Genomic DNA, 13063 nt, shown 5'->3' with positions numbered 1-13063 from the left:
TTCTATCTATCCATCTTTCTATCCATCCATCTTTCTATCTATCCATCTTTCCATCTACCCATCTTTCTATCTATCTATCTATCCATCTTTCTATCTATCCATCTTTCCATCTTTCTGTCTATCCATCTTTCCATCTATCCATCTTTCAATCTATCAATCTTTCCATCTTTCTTTCTATCTATCCATCTTTCTATCTATCCATCTTTCCATCTATCCATCTTTCTATCTATACATCCTTCTATCTATCCATCTTTCTATCTATCCATCTTTCTATCTATCCATCGTTCTATCTATCCATCTTTCCATCTTTCTATCTATCCATCTTTCCATCTTTCTATCTATCAATCTTTCCATCTTTCTATCTATCCATCTTTCTATCTATCCATCTTTCCATCTATCCATCTTTCTATCTATCCATCTTTCTTTCTATCCATCTTTCTATCAATCTATCCATCGATCTTTCTATCTATCTATCTTGAATTTTGTGATAGTGTCTATACATTTACATTGTATACATACATGTACATGCACGCACATACAAATGTTTAGAGCTGCCATCTCATGTACCCCAGGCTTTCTAATTAAGGATGATTCGTTTAGTGTATAAGGCAATATCTGATAATGATCATCTAATGTGATCAGTGACGTAGTTTACATCGACGTGAATATAAATCTACATCTACAATATTGTACATTAGAGGCAAAGTAGGGGCGGGGTGATATCCCGGACTAGGGCGGACAGGCCTCCAGCCTGGCACGGAACGATTTAACGGTGGGAGCCGTCACAAGCGTGCCAGGCAGGGCATTCCCCTGGGGAATGGTACGGGGGGAGAAATATGATCATTTTTGTATGCGTCTGTTCTAGCGTTTATAGCTTGGAAATTGAGGAGGTGGCTCCTCGAAGTGCGCCCCTTAGCTGGTTTCAGTAAACTGTCAGTGTTTATATCAATATGATTGTATACTTAAGTTTAGAGAAGGTGGTGAAGCGGGCTTTACTGCTTCGGAGAAAAGGGGCGTTATATATATATTGAAGATGAATTTCACTTTGTCATGGATTGCTCTAGGTATAATGTTTTACGAAAATAATTATTCACATTTTTCAAATCAAGTACAACAGAATTTAAGAGTCTCGATGTTTCAGACAGATTTGAATATATCTTTAGATGTATCAGCCCCCACAATACAAAAATAGGTAAATATATACAAGACTGCTTTGTCATAAGAAAAATACTAATTATTAGCCCCACTCGATTGTAACACTATTTCGAAGACATATGCTATCCCTTAATGTTTTAGTAATTAGGATTTTAAGTTTTATTCAATACCTATATTTTGTATTATGTTTAATAGTTGTTGCCATACATTGCACCGTGTACAATTGTCGTGCAATAAAGTTCTCCTATATTTTAGTCCCTTTACTGCTAGTGCAAGGATGACTTGTCACGATACATAAATCACGAATGACAGCTGTCTGCCATGCCTCGTGCTTAACGCTAATGCCATGAACACACGGCCTCCAACCAGCTCATTAACAAGTGGGCGGTGTGCAATCAGACGTGTCTTCAAACGATTAACCACATTGTGAAGTCCGTAAGCGGGGGGTAAGAAAAACATGATATGTGGATGCACGTGAAGAGCCATGCATATCTGGTATGTTAAAGGTGATGTAAATGTGGACGTGAAGGGGGGGGGGACAAAAACTTAAAATGATCATTAAGTTGTCATGTTATAGATATTTACAAGCACTTTAAGCACATTTGCAACATGTACTTCATATTTACAAAGTTTACAAGCAAGGCAAAAACAATATTGGCTTATTTTGGGTGGTTCTGATAAAACAAACGCCCGCAGGCTAACACTAAGTAACAGTACAAACAAAGATGTCAACTTCTCTACACATTCATACAACGCGATGAATTTGCTACGCATTGCAATAAAGTTGATTCAAGTCGTTATGTAAAGATATGACAAGAACGTTGATTTCAAACATGAGCCAAATATTACACTGAGTACATTAAGATAGCTTATTCGCTCACATAGAGTTATACTACAACAAAAACAAAAACACTTTAATCTAGATCTGACCCAAAGCCAATGTCATGGCTCTAAAAATCACCACAATCCATTCATTAAGTCAGAGAATACAGGGACAGAAACTGCAGGCAAACTGACCTACTAGTCACAGACCCCAAGATCGTAAGCTATGCCCCTCCAATCCCTCAGATCCCCCGGCACTCTAAGCTTGTATCTCCGCCTGTCTTACACAATCCATCCCGGTGATTCTTTGCCTACTTGAATCAAACAGCTAGAAGAGTCTTCCTTATAGGGCTGAAGTAGAATTTGATTTCACGATGAAATTGAATTGAAGTTTCTCGGCAGGCATGTTGACACTGATGCCGACGAGCTGGCCTGTGTAGGCCCTGGCAACAGTCTGGATTTTCAGGTTACAGCCAAAATAATTAATCTCCTTGCTAAGGTAACACCACATGCCTTCTAGAGCCGATGCCGCTTTTCTGTCTGTCTGTCTGTGTCTTTCAGATCGTCTTTCGGCCTGGAATGATTAACATGACCCACAAGGTCTTCTAGCGTCGCCCGTCCTAATTGAATAAGCGGGTGTTGTGTAGACGATTTACGCGTACGTGTATTTCCGGTGTGACGCCAAATTTCTGCCCCGCCAGTTTTCTACTTCACATGGGTTAGGGTTAGGAATAGGTTCAGGGTTAAGGTTAGCGATTAGGGTTAGGGTCGAGTTAGGGTTAGAGTTAGGGTTAGCCTCCACGACGTGACCCCTCCTACCAAATTCCGATCAGACTTCTGCTTGGAAATAACCACGCCACAAGAGTATGACTCACCTCAGGTATACTGGAAACCCCCTAGCTGTGTTGAAGCCTTTATTTGGCAGGGGCGGGAATTTGGCGTCACACCGGTTAAGATGTGATCAGACTAAATTAACGTTACGGGGGGTGAACCTTTCTGTATGCGTGCACACGCCAAGATCGTATATCAGTAATAAAGTACTTTCCGCAGCGGACTTTATCTTATCTAGTTTACTAGGTAGCAGAGCCGCGTCTTAGTGTGCATTTTAGTGTGCAGAAAATCTGATTTTTTTTCCCTTTTAAAGCTGGCGTCACACAGTGGACATAGTCATAGCTCATCCAACGAGTATGTGAGCTCTAAACTAGTATAAAGCAAGGGATGTATCCTATATCACACAGGTTAGAAAACCTTGCGGCAAATCGTCGATATACGTAGTCGTTTTATGTAGTAGAATATGCCTTTTTTCTTAATTGCATATCTTCAGAATTATGGCGCTTTCAACACCGAATGTATCATATATCACACCTGTCAACGAAGCCTTTGATGAAGCGTAGGTTTTGTGTAGTATGCAATCGGATATGTTTTTCATATTTTCCAAATACATGCCTATAGAATTAGGACACTCCCAATAATTGTGCGAGCTTTACACTAGACTAAAGGACACAATTGCGAGAGAAAAAACGACAGTTGTCCTCGCAACCACTGTGCTATTTTCTTAAAGATTGGCTGATGTTTACAGGTCACCCAGTATCGTCGAATGCGAAAGGGCAGATTTTCAAGTAGAATTATATTCAAAACGCTAATTTTCTATCAACAATGCAAACACTTCCTCCTGGTTTCTGTCGCCGTGTTTTCGATCTAGGTCAATGACTTACAGTTGGCCTGCACACTCCCGTGAGGGATGTTACTGACAGGTAAGGTAAACATGTGCCGTGTACAATTTCTACATAGTTGGAATGAATGTCTGCAATCACCGAGAAGAGCACCAAGGCCAATCATTACATCATTCATTGTTCTATATCCTAAAAACTGGTAAAGTAAGCTTAAGGGGTTAACATTTAGCACTCTCAAGTAACCGTTTGGCACCCAATTTCCTATTGGTCATAAAGTTAGGTAGCAGGGAGAAGGTTAAGTTTGATACGATAATGTAACAAAAGAGAAGTCATTTTTGTCGTTGCGTGACGCAGTGGTCATAATTGCTGTAACCCGCCGTACGATTTTGACACCGTACAATTTTTCTGATGATCATGCTGTGACAGAACCAACCACCGACAATGATCTAAGACAGCCTTTTCCGTAAGAAGACGGTTGCGTTTTGTACGAATACGACCCGGCATGATGTATCGCCTTGCCCTCAGTTTGCGATCGTATGGCGATTGTACAACAATGACAGCAGAGGTGTCCTGTGTACGTGTGCTTACACACACTGTCCTTCTTGAAGATATATAGCTCTGTGGTGCATTGGACAACAGTGGCGCCTTTGTTGTGAATTGTTACCGGACAAACTATTAACTACTCTGAGCCAGCAAGAAAGGAGAATTCGTAGCCCTCCGGCACTACCTTCCCTTACTAGCCCCGTCCTAATAACCCCCCCCCCCCCCCCCCCCATACACACAAACACACATCTTCATGTCAAAGGGGCCTAGCGACTTTGGTACATGTATATTCCGAATTTAAATGCCCCCCTCCCCACCCCCAACAAATCTCACGGTCCATGGTATCCACTTTTCTTTCATTTGCAATCTAATCACAAATTCCTCCCACTACCTGAAATCCTGAGATAATCCCATATACAGAGCAACTCAATGCTTCAGTAGTATCAAATGCATCAAACAGCGAGCAGTTAACCGGATTTGTGGCCACCAAAATTATCTGTCACATGCAGAAGTCCGCGATCACAAAGCACACACACACGCATCGCTTGCCCTACTTTCAGTATAATACATACCGATTCCGCGCCATGGTAACAACACCAAGTACTGATCTTAGTACTTAACAAAATGGAACCCCCTCTGGTGTTGTAGCCAATTTGTGATCCCCGTGCCCCAATATGGATACAATAACGGTAATGGATAATTTCCATTTTGAAATAATTACCTCTCGGACGAACCGGCGGCGGGCTCACCTCCTCATGACTGTAGCTTTCATGTCGGAAGAAATTTCGGAACGATCCCCTTCCTTCCATAGCCTCCAAGAATAAAGCCTTGTACATCAGTAAGAACAGGAGACCGTCAGCGGTAAAGGTAGGAGGGGGATCCTAAAGGGAATTCTCTGCTGCGCGAACGCCCTTGCTGGACATATCTTCAAACATAGGTTCCAATCTTCACAGAGCTTTGCAGACTACCGACTGGGTGTGAGAGTCTTGTCACACCGTATCATACACGGCGCGTCCGGTGAGGTAGAAAACTAAAGCTTGATTGATGCAACCTCGCGACTCTGCCAAAGGCAAATTACCAACAGCCCACGTCAGAGCCCGGTACTCTTGCGTACACAGCAGCAGGATTGTATTAAGGGTAAAGCCGGGAAAGCTTTAAGTAGATACCTTAATGAATACGTTATCGCCAATAGAACAGCCACCTCGCTCGCTAACGAGGAAATTATCCGGATCCATTCTCCAAAATCAATTCATCCGACGATACCCTCAGCGATTGCTTCTCTGGAGGCGGCGGGCGTGGTCTAATTTTGACGGCTTAATGTTCTCCCGTACATCCCCGGCACAGACTCCCTCCAGATCTGATACGCAGAGCCTACGATAGCATCTCTCGCCTTCATGAAACAACAATATACAAGTTGTCAGAAGCCCGGATGAAACTGAAAGGCGCAGCGCGCGTCAGCATGGATGAAAACGACCTGTTGCGCGAGGCAAACATCTCTCTGTGTCCGCTGGATGACCTCTACGATTAATCACAACCTCCAGCTGCAGCGAGGCTTGTCAGAATGAAAATAGGTCATAGGTAGGGGATTTGCACAGCCTTGCATCTCCAACGCTATATTAGTCTGAAGGACATTTGTCTTCGACGAGCTGCGTTTGAAGCATGCATAAATCCACGAGGTACTCCTATCGTCCCATCTGAATAGGTTCTGATAAGGGGCTACGGCACTCTTCAAGCGCGCCGTTCAAGGTTACGCGCCATCTGGGAAAAGGACTTGTGTTGACTCATCCGTGTGTTAGACGTCAAGTGACCTGAGTTCGATTTTTCTGAACCCCTTCGCGATGGCCATACATGTTCATTGCCACTTCCCCCTCCGAGACAAACCGTTGAACCACGGAACACCGCCGAGACACTTTATTGTCTTGACCTCTGTCGGTCAGGCGCGAATGTATAAACACACGACCTTACAGAAGTCGGGTCACTGAAGAAGAGGTGTGTGTTTACCAAATATTCTGACAGAAACGTACCACATCTGGATCGCTTCGCGCTGATGTAGAGGTCAAAGTTTGGCACTGTGTGAGAAAAACTGGGCCGTTCTCTCTAGCATATACAAATAACATCCATCCAGATAAAAGAACTCATTGATTAACACCAAGAGGGAAGCTCTCATTGGCTGTAACATGATTTGACTAATATATAGCCTGGCTGACTTCATTAGAGTCTCGCGAGATTGATGGAAAGTCGTGAAACATTCTATATTCATTTCCGTTTCCTCACCGGGTTCCGTTTCTGTTGCTTCAAGGTCGTTCTCACTGCCCCCCAAACACTTGATTTGCATCAGACCAACATGAACTTTAAGAATGTATTAAATAGTTTGATCCTTACAAAGCATTCAACAAAACATATTGTAAAGTAATAGAACGAAGGCATTTTAGAGGATGAGAATTATTGCTACTGCTGTCTCTTGATAATTAGATAATTTGCCTTCGCGTTTGGATGTGATCAGGCTCATTCAGCAGACTTTAACGGTTTAATGACTTCCAAGTTCCGTTTAACCACCATGGCCTAAAATGTTCAGTAGACCGTTCCCAATGTCAAAGTAGTGGGCGTATTATTTCCATTTATGAAAGGTATGAAACTTGAGAATCATAAAAAATATGTGGTTCTTTACAATGCTAAAATCCCACTCAGCCACAGCCTTTCACGTTGCACTTCGAGTGGTTTAACATAGATACGTTTTCCCGTGCGTCACTGGTTTCTTTTACAACATTATCCGAGCCTGATGTACCGCCCGGGAGGCAAGGTTATCTCATAGTACCATCTCCATTAAGGAAACGGTGTAGAATTACATCCGGCTAATATGTCATTCCATGTTTCGTGTTACAACGTAATGCGGGTAGAAAGAAATTGAAAAAGAGAAATATGGTTCTCGTTGAGGTGGGCGTTACAGTTCAACATTATATTAACGTGGGCATGTTGCAGGCACATGTTTGGAGCAATGCCAACGAGCTTTGATTGCTTGAAGGGTCTGCTTGTTTCTTAATGCTCAACTCGGTTCAATTTCGTTGTGGGGTAGTTTAATGAAAGCACTGGATACACACACACAATCACACGCATTCACACACGCACAGACATGCAAATGACACACACATGGCACGGATGTAGATATTTATCTCTCTCTCTCTTTCCACACATCGTCACACACGCACACACACACACACAGTGACACACACACACACACAGTGACACACACACATATATATATATAGAGAGAGAGAGAGAGAGAGAGACATATAACGCACACACACACACACACATACACACACACATACACACACACACAAACTCATGAATCGTCTCACAGTCATAAAAGCGTTCTCTGCCTCGCATCAGTTAACTCTTCTAACTCTTCAGCAACTAATATTCCAAGTATCTCTACCGGCAAATTGGAAACGGCATTTTAATCTTAACTCCTGTTATTAAAAGGAAACTATATCCATAGGCGTGAAATATTGGTTGGCGTTGCTGCCAAAAATGGTTGTGAGTAATCGTTATCATAGTGCCCAACTCAGGCGTGACGGTTTTCTTTTTCAGAATAACGCTGTGTGACATATAGCTGGTATTGATACCGTTATGAATAACGTTATATATATACTATGCATTTTATAGAATAATGGAAGGATGGGTTAAAGTAATAATTCAGTACACATGTCTATTTCATCACTTGTTAGTTATAGAATTTGGGGCATTTGAAGCAGTAGTATACGTAAAAAATACACATTTACATATAAATATGGCCTGATAAACTTTATACTTTAACAGTTTACAACTCAAACGTAACGTGTCTTCGCAGACAAAACAATGCAGACACTATTATTCGTGCGAAGATAAAACGTCAATCATAAATGTTGGGTATCTGGTGTGTGAAAACTCTAGAGGAATGCGGTTATGCAATTACTTCAAAAGTGCTTCCAACCATCTTCTCTATTCAACAAGGTTCACATGACATTTACTTCCAGAGGTCAGTTCGCTACAGACGTTTCGCTACATGACAGACGTTGTTTCGCTACCGTCGTACAAGTTGTTTCGCTATAGTAGTTTCGCTGCATGTGAATGTTATTTCTCTAGATAGTCGGGTCTAATGCAATATTCTTCTTCACTACAAATAAAACCACGATGGTGGATCAGTAAATGGTCTAGTATCCAGTTTCCAGAAATTCCTACGCGAAATTCATAAAGACAACAAAAGTAATCACGCAAAAAATAAACTGCGCTCATATAGACTATTCAAATCTAGTAATGAAGAGGAATATGTTAAAAATCCAAATGAGCGACAAACGACTACCATCACCAAACTTCAAACCAACTGTCATAAACTCCGTATCGAATCAGGAAGACACAAACCGCACACCTCTGGAGCAAAAGATTTTCAAATTTTGTAACTGAAATACGTCCACTTAACTGTAGTTTTTACAGCAGCGATAGGAATATTCTTTGTAATCATATTATAGGAACGTTTCCATACTATAAATCTATGACTAGTAGTGAAAAAATCTTTTTTTTTTCTTATGCGTTTTTTGTTTTAACTATATCAAACGAACCCATCTCAACCTATATTTCTAACATCACAAAGAGACGAGAAGAAGCCGAACCTAATGTTTTAGGTCACTATTAGAGGTCCCGTCAGTATCATTATATGTACTTCATTACGACTTTTATATCCGTATGCCTGTACCTAGCCCTGTAGGGCATGAATGGACAATAAAGGTTATCGATTAATCTCAGTTTAATAGGGCTTATATCATACAGACCACTGAAGGGCAACGGCCTCGGTTTACGTCTCATTATAAAAATCATGGTCATTCACCTACATGTATTAGTAACCCCCATGCGTCACGACTGGGCTCTTGTAGATAATAGGATCTAAGAACTTCACGTCCAAATAAGGGTAAACTAATAGTGTGCTCCACTTTAAGATAAACTAGAGTTCCCCGACCCCATACCTTCGCCGACTGATGTTAGCCTTTTCATAGTTGATAGCATATCATAATTGTTTTAGTACCATAGCAAGTCGCTAGAGTGCCCAAAATCTAATCATTTCGATATCTCACAAAGACTTACTTTTACCTACAAAATATAACGACAATCCATTTAGGTTTTCTCAAGTCATCGCGGACACAGAGGACACATACACGAAAGCTGTGCAAAACATAAACTTCTTGGCAAAGGTAACTAGAGTTCCACGACCTCATACCTTCGCCAAATGATTTTAACCTTTTTGACTGACGTATCAGGAGTGTTTCTCATCAATTATAAATCATACCAGTTGATCTTCTTCACCCAAAAAACAAAAGTATGAGCTTAACAAAGAAGGTTATGCTAACAAAGTAACATTTAACATGAATTAAGCAAATGAGGTCCTTATTAGCATAATTTGATTCAACGATGTTCATATACACATAACTTCCAAATGACACAAGTATGAAATTGGCATCATTTACCTGTTTGGAACTATAGTAGTTTCTCATTAATTATGCAAATTAGGCCTACATTTGCATATTTTTTATCTATCAAAATTACTCAGTAACAAATGTCACATATTTCAATAGTCATATCATGGAACACAGTGGGTTTTTAAAATTGTCTCATTAATTATGCAAATTAGAATCAGATTTGCATAATTATCGTCCAATCAGACAAAGCATCACGTAAGCTATCTACATACCAAAAATCATTAACATCCATTTAGCCCATCTTCAGTTATAGTATTTTCTCATTAATTATGCAAATGAGGTCTTCATTTGCATAATTGATATCTACTAATATTTCTCTCTTCTTCAGTTACATATGTCACATGTTTGAGAGTCCTACCATGGAATTTGGCGTCTGTATAAACTTTCCTCATTAATTATGCAAATTAGATAATGATTTACATAATAAGTATCTAATCATGTACGTCATCACTCAAGCTATCTACTTACCAAAATTCATGACCATCCATCAAGCCCTTCTTGAGTTATTCCCTTTCAAAGTCTGAACCAAAACCTGCTCCTGCAGTTCCAAAAAAGCCGCTAGGGGGCCCAAACCCGTACCACTTACTCTCTGCCCATAGAGCTATCTACCACTCAAAAATCAGTTTCATAGCATGTCCAGAACACGAGATATCAGAACAGGAAGTTGCGCTGCAGTACCGTAACAAGCCGCTAGGGGACCCAAAATCTAATCATTTCTTAGTCTCATCAAGACCTACCTACCTACCAAATATCAAGACAATCCATCCAAGCCTTCTCGAGTTATGCTGTACATTACACACACACACAAACGCTACCCTCTGCATAACCTTCTCGGCGAAGGTAAAAACTTACATGTACCTTGATACAATAGAAATGAGGTTTTTTTTAACAAAGCCAAATTCTAGAGGGTTTTAGCTATTTTCAGATAACATTTCAGTTGAAAGTTAAGGTATGACACTTTCTGATGGGCTCCAAAGAGCAAAAACAAAATATTGAGAAAATAAAACGTTCCCAAACATGGATAGGATGGTAGGAAGGTGTTTACGGCTGATAAAGGGATCTGGAGACATGCGTGATAGAATGTTGTAGGGGCGGCCATGTTGGTTCGAGACCAATCTGTTACTGTAACCAGGAAGTAAATAACTGATTACATGTCAAGGGTCAAACTCTTACTAGATGTTGCGTCATAAAGGTCACGGCAAAAGAGGTCACACCAGTATAATGACAGAACGCAGCTTGCAAAAAGTATATCTCACAATAATGTCACTACGCTTAACCCTCATCCGACCGTATGGGTCCGTTTGGGCCCCATGCGTGTATCAATATGTGCCGTATTTTTCGGTATCGGTCGGATGAAGGTTAACACTGAGTCATCTCAAGTTGGTTACGCTACAAAATGCTCTGAACATCTTTTAATCTCTAACAACATGTAACGTACGCCCCCTCCCTTATTTGCACGTTAATTTGATACATACACCCGAGTGCACATAGCAGGCGCACAGATCATAGAGATTGCAGTCCCCAATTCCCCTGTGCATTACTACGTGATACATATATCAATACATATATAAATAAGTCTTCCATCATACAGCACTCTTCATTTTACCAGTTGTCAGAACAAACCTCTATCTTATTAGTAAAGCATATTCATAACGCAGTGTTCCTTTTATCATGTTTAATATACAACATGCATAGAAAATGCAATCGCCAATCGGTGAAATTAATTCACTTTGAATAGTCGGTACCTGCACTAAATCTAAGTGTCTGTAGTGGATACGATGTTGGTTGATGAAGGATAGGCATCCAGGTAATAAGATATGCAAAAAAACAACAGTAACTCAAGCAACTGGATAAAATTTTGATGTTCATGGTATCACGATATGCATTAACCTCACAGAGGTTGACCCCATACATCGTTAATTCTGTCTCACAAGCGGCAAGAATCAATGACTATCTTATTGGACTCATTCAAGCAGTTGAGTTTCCTTCGTGTCTAGTGTGCTGATCATCTATGCAATGTATAACGATGAGTAGATATGATTTTAACAGATTCATAAGTTGGCAAGGTGATATTGATATTGACTTAGAATCTGAAGGTTCTTGGTTAGAATCCCTAGCAGCTTAGTATCAGGTCCCGATATTTTGCCCTTGGGAAAGGCCCTTCACACGTATTTTCGCACTCGACTTAGGTAAAAATAAGTACCTAGCTTCGGTTAAGAACGCCCGCTCAGATGTGACCTAAAGCCGAAGGCCTCGTGTTTGACGGTAAGCAACGATTTAACACGTTACTGAGAAGCCGCCGCACTTATTGAACACAGTAGGGGCCCTTACAGGTCTTACGTACCTTGTATGGCATACACCATAAAAAGACAGATCTACACATTTATGAAAAGATAAACAATTGGTCTCCCATAGCAATGTGTGCCTTAAATATGCACAACAAAAACAACACAATGACATACATGTACGTATGACCAACCCCCCTCCCCCTTGTCCTAGCATAATGTTTCCAACCTATACCAACAATGCAATCTCTACCTGCTCGAAATGAAAAAATGCCGCAGCTTCAGATTGTCATTCATACTGCAAACATCATAGTTTGATGATACTGTTAAAGCTTACTACCCATGGGGTATTTTTACAAAACGTTTCATACCTTGGTACCGGTGCGCCATGTTTTATGGTCCGTGGGGAGACTTAGAACTTGTCACGTTCAATACACACAAGCGGAGACATCGAGAATGTATAAGTGAATTACAGCCGAATAAAGGACATACAAGACGCGACCAACAATCTAAAACGCGATGTATCAAATGACCGAGCCTTGATTTTCAACCCATGACGCCAAAATACACTCACTTTCTTATCAGACATGCTTCCATTTCGAGCTGTTTGTATTGCCATTACGTCAGAATATTAATAAAATAACTCAATGGGTAGTTTTATAGGTAACACTGTGAATACATGAAAGGCTTTTTGGTTGCTCTCTAGCGAACAATAACTTCTTTAAGTTTCGCTAAAATCTTATATGAACTTTTCACACGCCTTATTATAGTGCTAGACGGTTGTACAGCAAATAATAATTTGATTACGCTACAGAAAAAACCATCAGCCATAGCGTTGCAAAGAGCTGGGTAACCTGGAAACAAGGCCGTGTGAGTGTTTTGTGGCTTGTTTGGGGGATAAAGTACAGTATGACGTAAGCACAATTTTTCTTCCCATTGATATCACTTATGAACTCATTTTATAGGGCTATTAACATTCTCCCTGCTGCTTAACTCTGAAACCAAAAGGCTACTTCAGAGTGGTAATGGTTAAAGGCATGAACAGGAAAAATTATGTAGCCTATCCCCTACTTTA

General features: G+C 40.6%; 1 protein-coding gene across 6 annotated transcripts in view; it reads right to left on the bottom strand.

Moving 5' to 3' along the window:
* The window catches only part of LOC136448273 (cGMP-dependent protein kinase 1-like), a 92344-nt gene that overhangs the window by 32703 nt on the left and 46578 nt on the right, over positions 1 to 13063 (bottom strand). The window contains exon 1 of one of the 6 annotated variants that reach the window (XM_066447608.1): positions 12360 to 12491. The exons of 4 other annotated variants lie outside the window; for them this stretch is intronic. In XM_066447608.1, the coding sequence (XP_066303705.1) occupies positions 12360 to 12378 (19 nt within the window). In that variant the 5' untranslated portion in view covers positions 12379 to 12491. Of the gene's footprint in view, positions 1 to 4914; positions 6035 to 12359; positions 12492 to 13063 lie in introns of those variants that run through there. One more of the 6 variants, XM_066447603.1, reaches the window with a different exon arrangement.

Source organism: Branchiostoma lanceolatum, chromosome 14, assembly GCF_035083965.1.
Source record: "Branchiostoma lanceolatum isolate klBraLanc5 chromosome 14, klBraLanc5.hap2, whole genome shotgun sequence".
Lineage (NCBI taxonomy): Eukaryota > Metazoa > Chordata > Leptocardii > Amphioxiformes > Branchiostomatidae > Branchiostoma > Branchiostoma lanceolatum.
Note: the sequence above shows the minus strand (reverse complement) of the source record. Positions and strands in the feature narration are given on the sequence as shown.